The following is a 22371-nucleotide window of genomic DNA, read 5'->3' on the forward strand; positions in this document are numbered from 1 at the left end:
ACCGAGTAGACCACAGAACCAGCTGAATAAAGAAATGTTTTACCTAATACAACCTGGACCAAAGCCTAAAAATAACCCACTTGCTGATGAACAGCAAACACACTTCATTTCCTCCATTTGATTTTCTACAGCCGGGCAGACTGAAATTTATCAGGTTATTCAAACTGATTTCCTCTGTGGCAAATAGTTTCTGGTTGATTGTCTATAATGACGAGGACAACAAACAATTAAAATTTATCTCACAAACCGATGAGAAAGCAATTTATGCTGAAAAGGTGATTTTTCATTGATGTTCCGATGCAGCAAGCAGTGGACAGCAAAGATGTTTTTCTTACCCCCCCCCCCCCCCTCCATAGAAGCAGCTATCCTTACCGCTGACGTCACCAGCTCAGGTAGCACAGCAGCACTTTCATCATGACACCATGAAATTAAATCTGTGTAGAAAAGAAGAGATGAATTTCTTTTAATAAAAAATGTCCTGAACAAAGGACAAACACCTATTAAAAAATGACTGTGATGATTAAAGGCTTTTAAATAAGATCAGTGCATTTACAGAGTTTGCAGTGTTTTTCTTTTATTCTTATTCATTTCTGAGAAATGTAACCTTTCTTCTTGGCCTGTGACCCCCCCTGGCCTCGCTTCACTGTTTCAGGTGAAGCATCTGTCATTACAGAGACATTTTATGAACGCTTATACATATTACAGTCCATCTTTGTGAATCTGACTAGAGTTCCTGCAGTGGCAGCCAACCCTCTCAACTTTATGTGTCTACATTAGGACTGTGAAGACTTATAAATACATTCAATTCAAATATGAAAATACATAGCTATTACAATATTAACTGCTGTTTTACTAATTTATTCCCATAATAAAATAATTTCCCAAGTATATATAATTTACTGTTTCTCCCATCCACTGAAGGTTTAATATTACTGTATGTCTTTTCACCCTGCATCATGCTTAACACCCTTCATCAGTGATGTGCTTCAGTACCATTCAAGTCCATTAATTGTGACTTAAGATTTGATGGCTCTCATTCCATTGTAGTGTGAAATATATTACCACTATTGTACATTACTATCCACAAGTTCCTTCTTTTCCCCTAATCTGTCTGAAGATATGGAGTTTAGCCAAAACAAATTGTATTTATGCATAGGTATTATAGCTCTTGAGAATGGACTTCCTATTCAAACCTCTGGATAGATTGCTGAGGAATGCTGTGTTAGTTTAGTGCTAACTAGTAAATGTTTGCATGCTAATGTCCTAATCTAATGCAATGAACATACCTGCTAAACATTTCAGCAAGATAATGTGAACATTTATCTGAGGTACAGCCTCAGAGAACAGCTAGCGTGGCTGTAGACTATTAGTCTTGTTTTCTCCTGCTTTGCTCAAATTTAATATTTTAGACCTAAACAGTGAACTTCAAGTGACAACATTGTTTTTAAAATGGATTCTGCTAATGGCAAATGCAAATGATCTTTGTTGTGATAATGTTACCCATCGTGACTGATTGTCCACAAAGACAGCATGTTCCATTTAGAGAAGCTATTACTTGAATGATGAAAGAAGTAGGCGCTATCAAAAAGTATGATGAGGTCCACTGAATTTGAATTTTAAATAACAAATGCTTTTAAAAAATAATGCTTTAATATCCATGAAAATACAGGACTCCTGCTCAAAGTGTGAATGGGTTTAAGCTGGAACTGGGAAATGTTTACCACTTTGTTTAAGGTATGAATAACATATCCAACTCTGCAATCATAGAGCTAACTTTAGATGAGCCACTCTCCACTCTTCCAGGATAATGGAATACTCCTTTAAACCAACCAAACTCCAGTCTAAATGTGTGCATGTTTATGATGAACTTCCAAACAAGATCAGCTGTAATTGATGAATAAAGGTTGGGAGTGAAGTTTGTTAATGTTACATACAGAGTTGAGTTGTAAACGGTGATTTTATCCTGAGACTCTTTCTCTGAGACAGAGCCAGCTAAAAGCACACATTTGGAAATATTCCTGTTCAATCAGCCTTTGAATGTAAGTTTTGGACCAAAATGTAACGAGAGTATCCTCTCTGTGCTCAGTGTTTGATTTATGCATTTAAATATTATGAGTCTCAAATGTCTGCCTTTTTTAATATATGTTGATGGACATAGCTGGTTAAGAAACCAAAATAGAATCACCTAATATAAAACTAATTAAGTCTGTTATTCTCTAGAAACAGAAGATCAATTAATATAGGTTACCACAGCAGAGTATGGTGGGTAGAGGTTGAGTGGGATGATGTTCAGTTCAATATTTCTCAAGCAGCTGCGGCTCCATATACTGTCCACCACATAGGGTGACTATTGGCAGAGCTGGCAGCTGGAGACTGCATCTGATTAAGCCAGCTGTGTTGGGATTCACTTCTATGTGAAAGCTGACATAAGGGCACATACTATTACTCTAACTACAGACATGCAATGCTCCAGTTCACAATATATTATGTGATTCAAAGGTTGTTGTTATATGGCATAGGGTGTTATTATGTTTCAGCTACTGCCAAACATGGTCCAGTGTATCTGTTTTTCTTACACTGTGCTGTGTTCTTTTAAGCCTCAGTAATAACAATTAAAATTGGATCTATAATTATAAAGAAAATTCTTCTAATGTTTTCCTTCTTCTTTAGTTCTGTGACACTGTCTGGCGTAAATGACCTGTCCTGCTTTCTCACGCTCTAAAGAGCTCATCCAGATGTAATCACAGTTGGCTGATGTTATTAATGACTTAGGGGGAAAGGAGATTACCCTCCTCCACCCTGAAGCCCTGACAGCACCGCTCTCTTAACGCTTTCCAAAACAAGACATGTAGGAAGCCTCAAAGGAGTTTACGTGACTATGTGATTTTAAGAGTGGAGGGAGGACTATGTATGTCTCAGAGTCATGGTCGATCTTCTCATTTTCTTAGACATAACAGGGTAGGAAAGAGGGGTTGAGTGTAGTTGAAAATGTTAATGACGGAAATTAAGTCGCAGGAGTAGGCAAGTCACAGATCTGACAGTGGGAAAAGTTGAAAACCAATTCAAATGCCCTCAAACCCAAACATTACAACAATATTCCAGAGTGAAAAAAAGTCTTATGGTGAGTGCTCTCACTAATTAGTTTCGAGACACCACTCCTTCTCTCAGAGCCGTATAACCCCAGGTTAATCGTCTACAAGTGCTAAAATGATAATTCACAGTTGAGCACATCCTAATAACCAAGATAGGGCCAAAGACACATGTTGATTAATATTTCCAACGTTTTCTGACACATTTTCTTTGCCGAGTGACAATGATTTGATTACCGCCATGATAACATAAAAGTGGGAGAGGGAGACTTTGCTGTGAATAATATACTGTATTGTGTCAAAATACATATCATCATCTGTCATGATCTGATTATGGCAGTGCTTTTTCTCCTCTGGAGAATGTACCCACTGGCACTGCAGCAGGCTGATAATAAATGCAGATTTCCCTGCGTCTGTTATACAGACGAATGTGCAGAGAGAGGGAGAGCTTATTTTAGAACTTATTTTCTGTCAAATACTATATACATAGTTATGTACACTGAGTAGTATATTACACTGTGTTAATGCTATGTTACTAACAAACATATTTCTTGTCATCCTTGCACACTTCACTGCTTGGGACTCTGGTCTAATCTTTATTTAAGTACCACTTTCATGTAGCCCTGTGGGTGCTTTTGGAAAGGAATGTGGATTTTCTGCAGTGAAAATGGCAGATGCTTTATACTTCAGCTGAATTATCATGGGCAAGACGTAGACTGTTCAGAGTTATTTTAAACCCCATTAAAACTTATGGCACTCACGACAGAAATCAAGATTACAGTTAGAGTAACGTACAAAGTTTTGATGTTTCAAAGTCCCATACTCCCTGGATGGAAACTGTCATGGCCAGAGTACAAGGAAAAAATGGTGCTGATCTCATCCTATATTTATGTAATTTAATGAGCAAAAATTGGATTACAAGAACAAACATACGAGGAGCATTTGCATAATGCCCCAGGCAGAAATTCAGTTACAGTGAATTACGACTGAGCCAAATGAATGAATGGCTACTTCCACCACAAACGTGCTGCGCCCTGCATCTTGCTGGAAACACCCACATGTACATAATCTCTCACTGTTTCCCTTAGGCTTACATGCAGATCCTCTCTTTTGGGGCCTGGCATGCCACTGGAGCTCGTCGTCCAGTTTTGGCAGTATTCACAATCAACACTATTGATCTGTCATTGCAAATAATTGGGAGAAATTAAAGGGTGAGAGATTATAATCACTGTATCAAAGAGAGGGAAGGAAAGGAGCACCATGAGCAAATGATAATGATAACATGCTCAGCTGTGGGCAGCATGTCAATGAATAACAAACCTTTATTCTGAGGGTGGGATAAAATTCAATTTAAATAAGTTTTCAAGGGCAAAGAGAAAATAGGGATTAAACAGTAGTCAGCAGGGAGTATACTGACATTAGCATGATTCCAATTTAAAGAGTAACATTTTAAAATACAAATTGTCAGTTTATGTGCTTTACATGCACGGACTGAAACCGGCGATTGTGAAGTTTAAAGGAACTATCACAATGAGATATTTGAGATGTAATGAACAACAGTGCAACATACACTGGTGACATATGGCACCCATCAAAACACCAGCTTGAATTATTTTCTATGTAAGCCATTTTCGCTGCATTGATAAGAGACAATCACAAAAGCAGCTATTTTAATCACAGATACTTCCACTGTCTGTATGAAGGCAGATTGTGCTACGGGCAAATACCTTACCCCCCCCCCCCCCCCCCCCCCCCCCCCCACACACAATGCTGCCACCTATGTGTGTTGCACTGAAGTCACTTGTCAATCTTTCTTTCTTTTTTTTTCTTTTTTTTTTTGACCTTCTGGAAAGCAAATGGTTAAATGTTTCATTTAACTGTTGCCACAAATAACACCAGACTAATTCAGTGCATTGGTTAAGTACTGTACATGATGTACATTACATGAAGTGTGCAAGATAGCAGCTGTGACTGTATGATACAACAATACATTTCAGTCTGGAGCAACTGGCTTTCACAATTCTCTTAATACCAATATTCCAAAAGGTAGTGCTTACTGTTAAGCATCCGGTGAACTGAACTAAATTGCACAGGTATTCCTCTACCCTGTTTGTACAGAACACACGTTTCATATTGCACACATATAAAGTTCCCCTCTGCATGACTGTTAAAAGCCCCAGTGGAACAACACATTGCCTTGTTCCTCAAAACCTCTCACAGACATCATCCTTGAATCTCTCCAGCACTGCCTGGGGTGTTTTGTGCATCCAGTAAGCTGTGAAGCTCATGGCTGGCAACCTATGAGCATTAAGACATTAATCTGCACCCTCACTACAGGATAACTAGCTCCCTGGGTCTCACTGCAATTTAGTCAATCCTCCGAATAATACGTTAACCTATTGCAGTGCGCTGCAGGCTCCCTACATTTCTTATTTCCCACTGCCCCATACTCCCACACTTTCTGGCAAAACTCTCCATTGCACACTGCACTGGGGGCAATGACGTATAACCTCCCACTCTTGTTGCTTCAGGGTCAAATTAGAAGGCTACTCTAATAATTTCTCTCTAGACCTATCTCCATATATGAGGTCTGTTGATTGGAGGAGATTGATTGGAGGAGATATGTGATATTACAGACCATGTGTGTTTGTACTCCAGCATGAATCCACTTTGGATGATAGTATTGCACAGTGTATAGCTTTCCAGTAGTTCTGTGTCAGATGACTGCTTCATGTTTATCCATGTGTATGTGCACTCAGCAGCATGTGTGTGTTTTGAAGACATACTTGTGTTTATGTATATACATATGTGCAACCTGTATGTGTCTCTTTGTGTATATTTAATATCTGTGTCTGCTTGCACAGAATGTCTGCATATCTGTGTATCCAGATGCCTGGGTCTGTATACATTTTAACGTCACACTGTGTGTTTTGGGGTTCCTGCTCCAAGAAAGTGTCTGAGTAAAAACAGTGTCAGGCTGTGTAATGAGGGCATTTCTCCTGTGGTTTGGCCCTATTTTAAAGTGCTGCCAAACTCTTGGTCTGCAGAAAGATTTGTGGTGCCTGTGAGAGTACCTTCCCTTACGTATGCATGTCTATATGTACATAAAGTAGATTATATATTCTAAATGTGCTATATATACTACTGTATACTTAGTATTTACCAGATTGTCACTGCCATTTCCAATCTAATAATACCTCTCAACAGTTCTTGCTTAACTCACAATGTCTACTCTGATCATCATTCCCACTCAAATCTCTTTATCTCATTAAAAACTATGAAATATTTTCTTGAAGAGATGACAACAGCCAGGAATCACCTCGGTAGATTCTCACTTTTATAAGGTAAACCTCGGTACTCACAAGGATAGAATCAAAAGTTGGAGTGCTATGAGTATCAGCAACTGGGCATTGCTTTTGTGGAGTAGTATCAAACAGATACTATTAGGGAAAACCCACCAAACTGCAGCCTCAGGCCCAGCAGTCACCCTCCTGAAGTGACACTCATTTCCCATTAGCCGCAGGGGTGCTGTTCTATAGCTAAAACTGCACAATCACTTTACTGTCGAGAACAGAGAGCATAAAATTATTTTTCTATAATCAATATCATACCATTCTAAACAAAACTTAATTTTTTTTTATCTCTGTGAAGAAGTGTCACACTAGGAGGATGAGAGATAATGACTCTGAGCTCTAGTAACAGACTTAAGCACTCAGGCAGACATAAGCACTTTTTTTTTTTTTTATCTAATATTACTACATGTCCCTGTGGCTGCAGGGCTCCCTGGGGATCTCCAGATCTGTTTTGGGGTCAGACATAGATTTTCTCTGCCTCCTTTCTTATTGCTCCTCAAAGTCTACTGTACAACTTCACAAATGAAGCACTGAAATCGAAATAAGAGCCTTTCTCACAGAAGATAATGATACTAGCAATTGAGAGAAATGCCACAGATATTCTGAAATAATTATCATTAACTACGATTTCCAAAGTGAAGCATTGAGTAGGTGTACAATGTAGCTCAGCGAGACAAAATATGCAGTATTGTTATGTTTTGTTATAAAGTTTTTTCCCCAACAACCTAATTTCTTGTGTGAAATGGGTTTGAAGGGGGAAATATAATGACATTCAGGTGTGAGTTAGAGGTCCAGTGCTCTGATGAAAACTTACATGGCCTAGTTACCTGGAGTCTACTCTTCACAACAGAGGTCTATTGAGGTGAAACATATTCCAATCAAAAGTGACTACAAAGGACCTCAGAGAAAGTGCCATCGAGGCTCAAAACACGGAAAATGGCAAGAAAAGGAATTCTGAAAGACCCAGGCCTCCATCACTCAACAGTCATGTATAAAAATAGAAAAAAAAGGGAACAGAATTTTGCACTGCTGTTGCTCTTTGAAGGGCCAAGTCTTCTGCAGAAATTGCTGCAAGAGAACTGTATATTATTCAAGGAACTGTCACAGAAGTACACCGCAACAGCAATGCATACTAGCTATCTTTTCCACTCCCTAAATTCTGTTATCGGTCTACAACAAGAAAGTCACCAAACATGAATTTGCCCACGGAAAGATACTAGAGAGGAAACTGTTGTTCTCCAAAGACAAAGTATTGCCTGTCTCAGACCACCTGGATGCTTTGTGGAACAATACTGTGTGAACAAACAGGAAAAAATGCTATATTTATATGAAAAAAAAAATGCAAACCAACATTTTAATCTTCATCTACTTCATGTGTAGTGAGTATTATGGTTTGGAGTTGGTGCCGCAGGGCCAGCACAGATTGCAATCAATTAATTGTAGGAACAATTAATTCCCAATTGTTCCAGGAAATTGTTCAGAAAAATATCAGGGTAGCTGTTTGCGATTTGAAATTTAACATAACTTTCGTCACACAGTTTGATAATTGCCCTTAACACAAAGAGCAATCAGTAGCTCAAGGGCTTAAACTAATACAAAAAAAAAACTTTGGCATAATCAAGTCAGACTCCTGACCTTAAACCAATTAAAATGCTGTAGCATGACTTGAAACAAGCCATCCATGCAAGGTATTCCAAAAATACCAATTAACTCCAACTGCTGAGTAAAGAGTAATTGTCCAAAATACCTCCTCCCTCCTAAGCCTGAGCAGCCGCTAGAGAAAACATTTAGACGACAGTTACTGCCACTAAAAGAGTGACCAAACCTACAGGTGTGTGGATTTCTCCACTCCACTCTCTTTACAGTGATTTTAGCACAGTATTAGTTTACATTCACTCACACATGCCATGACATAACAATATTCATACTGTGCATACACAAAGCATAAAGCTGTTGCAGGGCATGTATTATGCGTACATGTTCTATTTTATTATTCTGTTTGCCTGAGGGTAAAAAGCATGTGCATTCTTCTTTCCAGCTCTAACAAATGTGAAGCTATGGGCCATCGACCGACAATGTTTTCAGACGATCATGATGAGGACGGGTCTCATCAAGCACACGGAGTATATGGAGTTTCTGAAAAGGTGAGGAAACAGGGTAAATTGTCCCCCAGTAACAGACAAATTACATCAATAGGACTTTGATCAGAAATGAATTAACAAAATGAATTCAGGAGAATGTGTCTGAGCTTTTTCTCAGAAGATTCCTTACATCTAATTTTTGCCAATAAATTACATAACAACATTAATTGCTGGTGCATCACCGATGGTGTTATTCATCTGACTGGAAAAATATCTTGTACCTTTATCATCTTTCTTTAACATCCCTTTCTGTAACCACTTCTCTGTAGAGAAGTCCATTATCACTTAAAAGGCTAGCAGACCCTTTTTAGGCCCGCATGGAGTATAGGATAAAAGAAAGAAAGACTCAGAAGACAGAAGGAGAGCAGTGTCTAATGATCAAGATGTATGACATGCAAATACAGTAGAAATCTCTCACCCCTATCTCTGTTCAACTTTCCTGTTTTTCTATCATCCACTTTGGTCTTCATCAAGCCAATTATGAAAACTATAGTACCTCTTCCTTATATTACATGTGGCATTCCATTATCACATGACCTTGTCTCAGGGCAGATATAATAGGAATTGCTCCTATGTCTTCTCACTTTCTTTCACACATACACTCCCCTTTGTGTGTTAAAAGTTCTCAGACCATAAAAACACACACACTGCCTAGATCATTTCTCCTGAACAAAACTTCATGAATCACTCCCTCACTACTTGACAGGGCTGTTTTAAGGCAGGTGGATGGATACCGTGCACAGGAAAACAGCTTTTCACAAGACATTTCCAAGTGCTCAGTACCTTCCAAAACAACCCATTTCACTCTTCTGAAAATGACTCTGAGTTTCCTGATGTGAAACATTTACAGTAAATGTAGAGTGGCATTTGGGAAACGAAACTACTTGGTGAAGGTTAGTTAAAGATCATCAAAATGGTTAAAAAAAAAAGTTTACTATTTCTATTTCTAACGTCTAAGTTAAACTTCGCTTTCATCATTTCCCTTAAAGCGTTTTTTGCAGCAGTGTAACAAAGTCATATAACTCCTGCATTTGCTACTAATATAGGACAATTATCATGTGTACAGTAACAAGATAATGCTAGCCAGGGAAACATACACATAGGTTGTTTTAAGCATTTGAATATAATGATTAATGATGTTGTTCTTCTGGTGAAATATAGTTTGGTTTAGTATAGCAGTCTTACATTTACAGACCAGTCACAATAAAGTCACTTCAGCCCCTGCTGTATCTACACTACCCTTTCACCAGTCTGTATGACATATCGTGCCAAAAATATATTTCAGACCAGATAAAAATACTCTATTAATCTGACTTTCCTGTCTTACACTGAAGCTATTTCAGCAATGGCTCTGACAAAGAAAAAAAAAAGACACAAAACACGTGCTATCTCTTTTCTGGGCATATACTGTAGGGAAGCTATTGCCTCTCAGCAGCGCTTGCATAACAGTCCAACAAATAAGTAAATATTTAATAGACGTACGTATTGCTTGGTTTAGACTCACCCTGTGTGTTTGGATTATAAAGGGGTATCTAGGGGGGAAATCAGAGATTTATAGCTACATTTGTTCATTCACAGTATGTAGATAATTATATTGCTGTTTTGTTTCCCAGAAGCAGAACTAATAAAAGAGCTGTAGTTTAAGTGTAAGAACAAACACATATTGGTCCCTGTGAGTCTTCGACACACTCTTTAATTGCCGTAAAATTATATATTTGCTCTCAAAAGCTGTGGAGGAGGAACACTGATGAAAAACTGACACAGAAATCCCACGTCGTATCACACATGGGAAGTGAGAATGTTTGTGAAGATGATTTTTTTTTATTATCTCAAACACATTGCTCCAAGAAGAGTAAATTTAAGGGTAGTGTCTAATGAACAGACAAAGAGCACAAAATGCATAATGCTGTGTATTGATATTTTTAAGGTTGGTACGCAATCACTCAACCCTTGCACTTTAGATAAAAGTCTAGCTATGAGGCACAGAAAAAAAGCAAACAACTTTCTGCCCCAAAATTTGAAAAAGCCATGGGAAATGAGCATGGGAAAGAGTAACTCAAACTCCCTCAAAGTAGCAGTCATCACAACTTGTTTTTCTAGGTGTTGGCAACCACAAAAACTGTTACATTATATCACACAGTGCCATGGCTGTAATGACGTTAGAATGATAAACATATTTAAAAAGACCACATTAGTGAAACCACATTTCCCCATTGGCCTTGTATAATTAATTAATTTGCTGTAATACAATCAAGCTGTTGCATCGCAAATTTACTACAACAGAGGCTTTTTGTTTGCGCTTCACTGCTTGAGGGTTGAAACTCCATATGCTTCATGCAGACTAGGCTCATCCATTGACTGTAGCTGGTTAGCTAGTGCCTCTGTCAAGGACGCAACAACACAATGATCAACACAGTGGTTAGGGCCTGGGTTGGGGGCTGAGACAGGGGAGGGAGAGGGAGATGGAGAAACAGAGAGAGAGAGAGATGATAGGGGGAGATAAGCCCTTTGTTCACCCACACGGGTTATTTTCTCTCCTCCTTGATAAACATTGGGCCAGTTTTATTTAGTAGGTTTGATAACAGATAGCGCTCATTGACGCTGCCGGGAAGCAAACAGAACAAACATTAGAGCCTCATACTGGTGTATTCAACCTCAGGATCTGATGCCCTGTGTAGACACATGGCCCAGTTTATGTTGCAATATTTATATACATGCACTGTATTACAGTATACAGGCCATCTCCCATGGAATAATATTGACTTTATCTGTTCCTGTTGCCTATATTTACTTATTTTGCAGATCACAGGTCTGCTTAGATTCTGGTCAACTGCTTCAAAGCCAATACATGCAATACACTAAGCTTCATGCTAGACAGCTTTCCACATTTTTTTTTATCTGAAAAACACAGAACACTAAATCAGTAATGTATTCAATTTGTATGAACCTTTCTTTTCTTCCTCCTATAGTGTCCCAACATTTCATGGCCTGCAGGAAGATATTCTGAGCAAGCTTGCTGATGTCCTTGAGGAGGTAAGTGCCTCCTTCCAAAGCCTGTGACTGTCTGTTCGCAGCCTCCATCACACATCTTAATAGATTTCCATTCCATATGTTCACTTTCTTTTATCAAAAGAAAATGAATGCATGCAACATTGGTCATGGTATTGGTATGCCTTAAGGAAGAATGAAAGTTTACACAGTCTGGATTTCACAGCAATTATTGCTCTTTAGCACATGCTCAATATGGGGATGTTGAAGTAAATGCTCCACCTACTAAGGGGAGCACAAGAAGAGCTCAGTTCCCAGAAGCGATTTCAGCTTTCACATGGGGTCAAACAGTCTAAGCAAGCTGAAGCACATCATAATCCATTTTATTTAATGCTGTATGGTGACATCCATTTTGACTTAAATGTCAGCAAAGTAGCCTACTTCCAGCACTTTGTCTTTTACAGAAAGTTTTTTTTTATTTTTGACTGCCTTTTTCCTACCATTTCTCTTGATATGCAGATATAGAAATCCCCCTCTCTTAATTTTGATGGATAACATAACTTAAGATATTTTAAAGTTCTATTATTGTAATGTGGCACTGCAGCTTAAGTGCAGACTGACTAGAATAGTCTGCATTGGCTGCCTGGAAAGCAGAAAAGCACATTCAAAACCTGAAACACTACATTGTGTTTTGCAAAACTGACAACAGCTGTGATTGTGATTTGTCATAAATGAACTAAGACTTTCAAAGTCACTGGTATGTTCTTTGAACCGTAGTTTTGTAGATTTTTTTTTTTATGCCGCTGACAGTGTGCATTTTGAGATGTGTCTCAAAATCACATTTTCTACCCATCTGCACACCACTTCGTTTGATGTGTTCTCCAGCATAATTTAATTATGCAAACATATTCTCATGTACACTTTTGATGTTTGCTTCTAACATTGAGGCTTTCAATATGTTGAGCTGCTTTCAAATATGGCCTTTGCCTAATTTTTTTTTTTTAATTATTCAGTGTAACTATGCATGTATCTGTAATCATTTATGTAACCATTTTCAATAAGTCCAGACTTTCGGGGAAAAAAACTCTCAGACTATGACTATACCACTGAGTGCAGAATAAATAGTTCTGATTTTGCCAACATGTTATCAAATGCATTGTATCATTGCATATATAAACATTTGATTATTCATATAAGTTGTTTTAAATGGGTCAGGGGGGTCCCTGTCTGTCCTGCGAGGAACAGTGACAACACATATTCAAAGACAGGTTACATACCAGCAGCATCCAAAATCTTGGCAGTGCAGGTCCTCCATAGGCATATCAAAGTTCATGTGGGGCTGCAGTAATCCGGTTGAGCCCAGTCCGTTTTAGAAGTCTCTGGCGTGGTAAAGGAAAACCAAATCAATTTTAGGTTCACAATGTTCAACCTCGCCGTGGATTAACTGAGACGTCTTTGTAAGCCTATAGGAATGCGTCCATGCAGCTTTGTTAGCATCAAAAGAAAGATTACCTCAATTAAAACACTCTTTCACAACAGATTATCTTCACAATACAAGCCCCGAAATATCCGTGGTTAGTTGTCGGCGGAAGTCATCCTACATTTTGACGGTTTTAGCCTGTAGCTAACTTAGCGTTAAGCTAACGTTTTTAAGCTACGACATCTCTGTTGGCTAACGGTGCCCGCTAAATATTTTGGTGAAAATACCACTGACTCTGTTCTGTAGGAGTCTTAACCTGCTCACGCCAACGTTTTACGTGTATCATCTGAAAAATACAGAGGACAATTTTTGTTATGTTCACTTAATATTAGGGTTTGCCACACTGCAGTTTACTTACCTGCAACGGCCGTGGTCAAGCTAGAATGCACAGGTGAATGTCCGCGTGTGTAATTGTTGAGTTCTTGGCGACTCGGATTTTTCGTATCATGCACACCTGTCGCCATAAGCGCGCAAACACAGTCATGGAGACATAAAGTAATAATAATAATAAAATAATAATAATAATAATAAAAGTAATATAATAAAGTAAAGCTAGATGATCGTTTGTGTCATGTGGTCTTTATGTGTTTTAATTCTGTGTGAACTGACAGGGCATTTTAATTGCGGTGCAAGTCGTATTTGAGATAGAAATGTCATGCAGACCCATATACTGATGTGAAGATACAAAAAATCTTGCAAGGTCTTAATATGAATCGTTTACCTGGCAGAGCAGCTTGATAAACACACAGTTATCTAACACAACTTTACCACATTTCACTATAAATAGAGAACCACTGTGTATCTTTTACATACATTGTACCATATTGTACCATGTATATTTGGACCATGGCCAGCCAACACCATAATGTATAATTTATAGCACAGTCAATAGCAAGTACTTTTTTTTGTAGCATGTAATGTATCATGGTGAAACTAAAAATACCATCATCACAGTGTGGAGCTTTTAGCTGGTGAAGGTAAAATTGACCAAGAGAAATCAAGAGAAGCAGTTCAGTACAGCAGACTGAATCGGCTGGAATATTGAAGGGCAGGAGAACCAAGAAAAGGAAATCTATGGACTTACGCAGAGAGAGACCAAGGCCTCTCCCGTTTTTAAAAATAAGTTTCAGTTTTTGCTAGTATGGGCAGAGTTTCTGGATTTTGGCCATTAAGTGCTGGGTCACTTAATGGTTAAACCCATCATGCCGTCCTATGTCTTGTCCTCTACTATAATAGATCATTTTGGTCTGATTGATTTTTGATTAGTTAGATCTACCTATTTTTTTTCTGTCCTTAAAGATGTGCTTGAGAAAAAGGACTACATTAAATAAATAAATAAATAAATAAATCTAAACTAAAAATCATAACTGCAACTTAATATTAAACATGAATCATAAACACACCGCTCTGTGAGAAATAAGATGCAAGGTCCCTTTCCTTTGGTGAAATGTTGTTAGAATAAAAACCTGGCAGATGTCAGCCACAGTGTTGAATTGGCTTATGGTCCAACAGGAAATACTGAGCCCTGTCTAGACTTGTGGACCGAGGTGCAGAATCTTGTGCATTTTTGTTGGGAATGTGAAAATCCCACCAGAACTTGTGAAATGAAAAACAAAAGCTGATACATGTTATTCTGTGGTTCTTGTCAAGGTTTGTAAGTGACTATTCTTGTGCTATGGTTCTGTAGAACCTGAGGTAACTTCATGTCCACTTTTCTCCATGACACAAGAGGTTTTTCACATCATATTAAGTTGTGTCACATCTAACATATGACTTCACTATACTCTAAAAGAAACCATACTTGGAACAGACGCATTCCTTATCCAACACTGAAGGTTATTTTCAACAAAAGTCTGGTGACTGGCGACCAGTCCAGAGCGTAGCCCATTCATTGCATGCAGGGATAGGTTCCAGCATCCACAACCCTGAACAGGATTACATGTTTACAGAAAATGGACTGATGGATGGATAGCGTGTATTAATTTTACTCTTGGAAAGGAGCTACAACAGTAGGATTCATTTATTCATTCATTTTCTTTATGGGCTTATTCATATTCAAGGTTGCAGAGCATATCCAAGCAAGCAGTGGGTGGAAGGCAGAAAAACACCTTGGACAGCTTGCCAGTCTGTGGTATTAACAAGAAGAAAATCTAACTGTGATATATCTCCCTGCACCGAATTCAACCTTACTTCAACTGAAAAGTACCCAGTGTCTAATTCCCAATGTGAGAGGAATCATAATCATGATCTTCTCTTCTCTTCTCTTCTCTTCTCTTCTCTTCTCTTCTCTTCTCTTCTCTTCTGACAGACACATTATGAAGATGGAGAGTACATCATCAGACAAGGGGCCAGAGGAGACACCTTCTTCATCATCAGTAAGGGAAAGGTGAGAACAGTGCCTCTAGCCTAACACTAAAATAATCTTCTGACATCACCATGCAGGGAATCATGCCACACATGGCATAAAGACACCTGTCTTTGAAGCTAAGTAGTAGTATTTTTGGGTGGAAGGTGGCTGTCATCAATCATCTCGAGACGGGGGAGAGGAGAGACAGAAGCACCGCTTCTTTCATCATCTCTTGCAGAAGCGATGGGAGCATCTAGAAAGGAGAATGGAGTCACTTTCATTTCACCTTTCTGTCATCAGCACTGGCTTTCACACAGGGCACAGATGATACTCTGTCCCACCCAGCATCAGAACTGTAGGAGGGCTTTCATGTGCTTGTATTGTTAACGTGTTGTGATGCCTACATGCCCGCCACCCTTCCAGCTCATTTTCTCCCTGCTTGTCATGGTCATCTTCTTAATCCATTTCCTGTTTCTCCTTTCACACTTACCTCTGGTCCATTTTACACTTGGTCCTTCCTTCTCTCACCTTCACTTATTCATGTTCCGCCTCCGCTCTCCACTACCTGTCTTCCTCATCATTGTTCATTCAGAGTTAACATTCTCTTAAATCCAAAAAAAAAAGGTGAGATTTAAACAGGGCTTACTTAAGATGTCTAAAGCAGAAAAATGGCCTAACAAGACAAACTCACTGCCTTTTCCAAGTGCACACATGTCCAGGATGTAAGTGTCATTGTAAAGCACAAACATACATTATGTTTCCTGTCTTTTTCTACTCTCCCTTGACCCCAAACAGATGCAGCCCACTTCACAAGGTGGGCACAACTATGTCACACACAAATACGCTCATGGACAGGGACACAAACACGAACATGTACGCTGACACACATACGCTCTTGACCTTATCAATGCTTTCCGCTACCACATCTCACACTTTGTTTCTATCTAGACCGCAGGCAATCCACTCTGTCCAGAGGACATTCCACGATCTGACCTTATCTAAGTTCCCTCCACTTCCTCTTTTTTCTGTTTTTGTGCTCTCATGTGATCCTATTAGATCATGAATAATTATGCCATTACTCAGGTGTGGCTAGCATTACAGGGTGCTGGATACAGTGCTACAGCTGTGCAGAGCTGACTAATGGTTGAAGACAAGATCCTTCATTAGGCGAAACCGCCGTCTCTGTTCACTTCCTCTAAAATCTACTCAAGTGCCTCCACTTTGATTTGTACAGTCTTGCGGCACAGCACAGTGCCATCACTCACATGTCATCTGGCTAATGAAGTGGTCAGCAGTGCCTCCCAGATCCTTCATAGAGATGGCAGTCACCTGTTTGTAACAGACTACCCATGCATGAGATATCTTATTTGCCATATACATAACCCCTTCTTTTTTTTTCTGTCCTTTCACCAGGTTAATGTGACTAGAGAAGATTTGCCCAATGGAGACCCCGTCTACCTGCGCAGCCTCGGAAAAGGCGACTGGTTTGGAGAGAAAGCACTGCAAGGGTAAGATTGCCCCTTGTAACACTGACTCTTCCCAGTTAAATCTTCTGTTCTCCCACTGTTTCTGTCTCCTTCAGTCACCTTCCTCTCATTTTCACTCACAATCTGTCTTTAATACCCTCCCTCTTACACTTAATGTGCATCTATTCTTTCTAATTTGCTTTCCATCAACCTCCAGCTCTTATCTGTCCCTTTTTTTTTTCCACCACTCACTCTTCTCAGCAGGCGTGGTAACTTGCAGAATGTTTGGAAATGCTTAAAGCTGGGCACACATTACACAGCCTCGGGCCTGATTTACTGTAGCTGTTCCAGACACAGTTCTGAGATCTGACACAAAACTCTTTCAGCCAAAGAAAGCTAGTTTGAGCTGATCAGAAAGAAAAAATAAACCATCATAGAAATCCAAATGTCTTTTTTTAAATATCAGATCTTATTTTTTTTGCTGCAACTCAAAATATGTTTTTTAAATGATTGCTTATGTAATAGTATTCAAAGCTCATACTATATAAACAGCACAAGTATCCGAACATGCAGATATTTTTTTACCTCCAACACTCTTTGCAGGAAGTACAAATGAGGGCGCAAACAATTACTGTGACATGCTCTTCTTCTCCCAAACTCTATTTTTGCCCCAATCAAAAGGGGAAAAAAGTGTTTATGTTCAAGTGACAGTGGAGAGTAATAAGGAATTTTCACACCATTTTGTGAACATTTGCGTGAAATATGAGAGCATAGTTGCTTTTACTAAGACAGTAGCTCATGGCGATAGAGATAAACCTCTAATAATCAGATGTAAACCAAGCATACAGAGTCCCCAGCATTACAAACATCTATACTATGTAAGCCTGTGCCAGGAACATGTTTTCTGGCTGTGATGTATTGAGTCAAGTTTAAAGTAACCTGGCTGTGTATACTGTAGGGATCAAATGATTCACGGCTACCGGTAACATTTAGTGCCATCAAATACTTTCACTGAAAGGACACTTCAGTGTAATAAAAATGTTTTATCTGGTTTCTGGCATCAAAGACCATTGCCCCGCAGGGATATTTTTACCTTGCTATTTGTCCTGTCTTGTCATGACTGCGCTTCCATGGACAATGTATTATTAAAACAGAGGGAGGGCAGAGGCAGAAAATGGTCTGAAGTGTGTTATGTCTGTGAGGGGTCAGCTAGAAATAGAGAATTATGCACTCATGCGCGTACATTTGAGTGCATGCATGTGCATAGCCAATAAGTTCAACATGAAAAAAAATGGAAATGTCGCCATCTTCTGGTCGCTGATTGTGAAAACCATCACAAATCAGCTCTCTAGCTCCTAACAATCACACCTCAAGAGCATATTATAAACACATCAAAACACAAAGAAACATGAGTTGAACCAAAGCTGTAAAATCTATGAAAAATAAATGGAAACTTCTGTGTTCTTGAAAAAACATTTTAAATCCAAAGTTTTATTTTGAAAAGGAACACTTTAGATACAAAATGTGATGTGACAGCTGGAATTGCACAGATGGTTGGGCTTCCCCCATATGTTGAAGCTAATGACTATAGGATGCAAAAGATCACAGAACATTAAAATGTATGCGAGATGTGAGGCATGGGATGCTTGATCTCTTGGCAGGTTGTAAAAATCTGATCCTCTCACACTAATGAGATGTAAAAACTAGCTGTTTGATGAATGAGAGCATGACACAAAGAACTGATTTATAATGGATTATGCAGCTGTGTAACTTTGAATCTTCCAGGAATTCACAGATTTTTTGGTGACTGTTGTTGAACTCATTTAAAAGGAAAACTGCAAAAATTTTGATGTATCACGCTGACAACATTGTGTGTACACACATATATACTGTATAAGCCTCTATACAAATACCTGACAAATCACATATATCCTCAAATGCATAGTCCATGGTTACATTTGTACTGTTTCCCTGAATCAGATTTCAAGTAGTGTGCAGTTTGCGTGCAGCTCTTCAAAGCACCTTCGGTAGCACCTCATGCTTTGTTTAATCAAGAAAACCATATCTTTTGTACATCCCACTAAAACAAAGTGCTCTCCCCACTTCAGCGTCTGCTTGGTATTGTTATTATTTGTGGCCGGGAACACCTTTTGTCTTGGAGTGTCTTGAGCGAGAGAAGCCTGTTCAGCTACACCTTTGATGGTCAAGCATGTCTCGCAAATTTAAAGGATTGAGATCCTGGCCATCTTCGAAACCAGGCTTTTGATCAGAGGGCTCTTCTGCGGGGCCATCTTTCTAATTAGAAGTTAACTGCGTGTGTCCTTGCTCATGAAACTCAATAGCCCCTACTCAAAGGCTACTCTGTCCATCTGAAGATGTTGCCTTTGATCTCTGGGAACAACATATTTACAAATCAAAGTCTGTTCTCCTGCCAGCCATAATGGTTTGTTAGAGCTTGTGTGAGTGCTGGTCTGTGATAAGTGCGTGTACATTCAAGCAGCTGAAGAAATATCAGATTACATGTCTTCCCCTAAAGGCCCTGGATGGATACCACAGTGTATATGCCCGTATATATCGTCCCATGAGGTGGATGTTCCAGGGAAAGATGGACGTCAAGTTTGAAACTGTTGTTTGGACGTAGCCAACAACATATCTGATGTCACATTCTTCCTGTCATAGTGAAGTGTGAACTTTCACTTGAGGTGTATATCCATCAATAGCACAGGGAATGTGTGCCCTGACCTCCGCTCTTGAGAGTATTGTGTGTTTCGGCAGAGGGAGCTGAGAGATTGTTTAAAAAAAAAAAAAAAAAGAGAGAGTGATGTCACTGACAGAAATGTGATTGGTGTCAGTGTCAGACCAGCTACAGACCAACAATAGCCCCCTGATAAATCACTGTGAGAGGATGTGTTAGTGTGGGCGTGCTGCCACAGGTACCAGTTTTTACTTATTTGTGACAGGGCTCACAACTCTGGAAAGTTAACCCAACAGCACATGTTTTTCCTGCCTCAACAGTGACACTTATGATATTAACAATATAAGTTTTTGGCCAGCATGGCTCTAGAAGTGGCCAGAAGTGGTCTTGTGATACTTAGCAAATGTTACAGTATCAGGCGAACATGGTAAACACTGAACATGGTAAATATCATACCTGTTAAACATAAGCAGTCAATGTAATTGTGAGCAAGAGTTGAGCTTGAGTCAACACCTTTTTCAGAGTTTTCTTCTATGGTATTCGTGCTGTACCAACACAGTGGTCTCACTGAAGTAAATGCTGCATTTTTATTCTGAACTTTTAGTTCTGAACACGGCTTTATAGAATCATCCCTTCCCCTTCAGTCCAAACCATACCCACAGTCTTTTAATAGCTCATCCCCCATGAGTCATAGGTTTAACTTCTGCCATTTACTATTAAATACAAATCTGTATGTTTTACTTTGCTGCTCTATGTTCATCTGTATCCTGTATCCTGTGTAATGTATATTTTACATTCCTCTAAAGCATACCATAGGTTTTCAGACTGTTGAAGTACTTACTCCATGCACTTACTGTTGTAAATTCTCACCATCGCAGCATGAAAATCAGCTACCAAAGATTTAAAGGTTTTTTGAGACCTCTTGGGAAGTATTTTGTAAAAGTAAATCCTATGTTGGCTTTTTTTTTTTTTTGGAAACATGCACAATTGTTGTGTGGTTATGCAGTTTTGAACAGGGACGGTTCCTTCAGAGTTTCCCACAGGCTGAAAATTTATTTTAGGTGTTGGAACCCAATGGGGGAATGGGGGTGGAGCGATGGGGGAGCTGAAAACAGTATTAAGTACTGAGAGTCAGCTGTAGCAAGTGCCCTGAATTCACATAATAACTAACAATTTCAAAAGTATGGACCTTTCTGGCAGCTTCATCTGTCAACTTGATGTTCAAGCAGAAATCTGCAAGAAATAATAAATACAAACACTACCACAAAAGGTTTTGTTTTTGGACAGGCCATTAAAACAAATTCGATACACAAGCCAAACACTGGTTCACAGTTAGTGTGTTCATGTGCTTGTGGCAAGCTCAGACATGTGAGAGTAACGTCCCCACATTATCTTTTTCATACTGTCCATTGTTTTTTTTATTTTAACAAAATAACTTGTGACTAAAATAATGATCAGCAGCAAACACTTAATTCTAGGGCTGTAGTCAACCAAAGAAAGTCTTGATTGACTGAAATCATGTGAATGATAAACATAAAAAGCTAGCATTTGCAGAAGAACTTTTTGAAATAAGCGTTAAAAACAAAAGGTGACTGAACATCCAAACACAGACAAGTTAGAATACTGTTTTTAGATGATATGCCATGTTGATTGTTGAGCTGTGAAATGCAAACTGCTGTTTGCAAAGTTCACACTCAACTTTTTGATATTTGAATGCATCAGTAAGGAAGTGCTTAAAAAACAATCTGTGTTTTCATAAACTGAAGCCAGTGGCTTCCCGGAATAATAAGAATAAAATATTCATTAATGTAAAAATGTGTGGTATGCCTTGGAAAATGGTCATACTCTGCAGTTATTTGGAAAATGCATAATTTGTTGCTGATGGGGAAAAGCTGCACAAACATTGGTGCAGTCATTTACTTAAGTACTTTAATACCAAAGCACAAATCATTGTATGTCCCACAGCCACCGCTTGTTCTTGCCTCAGTCCTGACCCTGGCTTTAACTTCCCTTCACTTCAGCCCATGACTACTGCCCCACTCTCAGCCTCCAAGCCTGTGCGTTATTTTCATAACCCCCTTCCCGGGACACCAGATCACTGTCCAATTACCAGGTTCATTTCAACCATCTACTGGAAATCAACACCACAGGCTTCCTCCTGTGTAAGTCCAAAGGACATTCCAGACACAGCATGCAGCTGCTTTTGGTGCGTCTGTGCTTGTATGTGTGTGTCCATGTGTCTGTTTTCCAATGCATTTCTTATAGCGCCACAATTAACAAGTGCAGAGCCATCTTTGGCTTGGTGCATGACTTGGGCTAAGCAATGTGCAAATGAATCATTCTGACAGATATTGTTCAGTGATTGTGTTTCACATGGAACACCACTAGTATCAACGCAATGACACACTAAGTTGTTTTCTTCAGCTACAGTCAAGCAGCAGGGGACAGGTGTAACAAGCTGCTGTCTAATATGAAACCCTTGAGGTCTCTTAAGGATGATTCATCCTTATGTAACCACTATTTCAGTATAGCTCAAAGTGTAGTGCTGTTTTGTTGTATCACCATGGTTAGTTAATGACACAAACACTGCACACTTCCCTTTAGGAGACAAATTAACACATGTAACAGATTGTGAGTATAGCTGTATCCGTAGCTCATTATCACTGATGAGAAAACTGATGGGTTTGAGTGTAGAAAATGTGGCCTCTATGCTGTTAAAATGTTGTATTAAAGTGAGTATAAAAGTTATTTAAAGTTGTTTAAATCTATGGCATTCTTGAATTATGAATATCTACTCTTTGAGAAACACTTT

At 39.1% G+C, this 22371-nt stretch overlaps 1 protein-coding gene across 2 annotated transcripts in view; it reads left to right on the forward strand.

Annotated features, from left to right (window-relative positions):
- LOC121189779 (cGMP-dependent protein kinase 1-like) overlaps positions 1 to 22371 on the forward strand; it is a 74904-nt gene that overhangs the window by 38102 nt on the left and 14431 nt on the right. For both annotated transcript variants that reach the window (XM_041050227.1, XM_041050226.1), the window contains exons 4-7: positions 8481 to 8586; positions 11553 to 11616; positions 15360 to 15437; positions 16812 to 16906. In XM_041050227.1, coding sequence (XP_040906161.1) covers positions 8481 to 8586; positions 11553 to 11616; positions 15360 to 15437; positions 16812 to 16906 — 343 coding nt within the window. The remainder of the gene's footprint in view (positions 1 to 8480; positions 8587 to 11552; positions 11617 to 15359; positions 15438 to 16811; positions 16907 to 22371) is intronic.

This window comes from Toxotes jaculatrix, chromosome 11 (genome assembly GCF_017976425.1).
Source record: "Toxotes jaculatrix isolate fToxJac2 chromosome 11, fToxJac2.pri, whole genome shotgun sequence".
Taxonomy (NCBI): Eukaryota; Metazoa; Chordata; class Actinopteri; family Toxotidae; genus Toxotes; species Toxotes jaculatrix.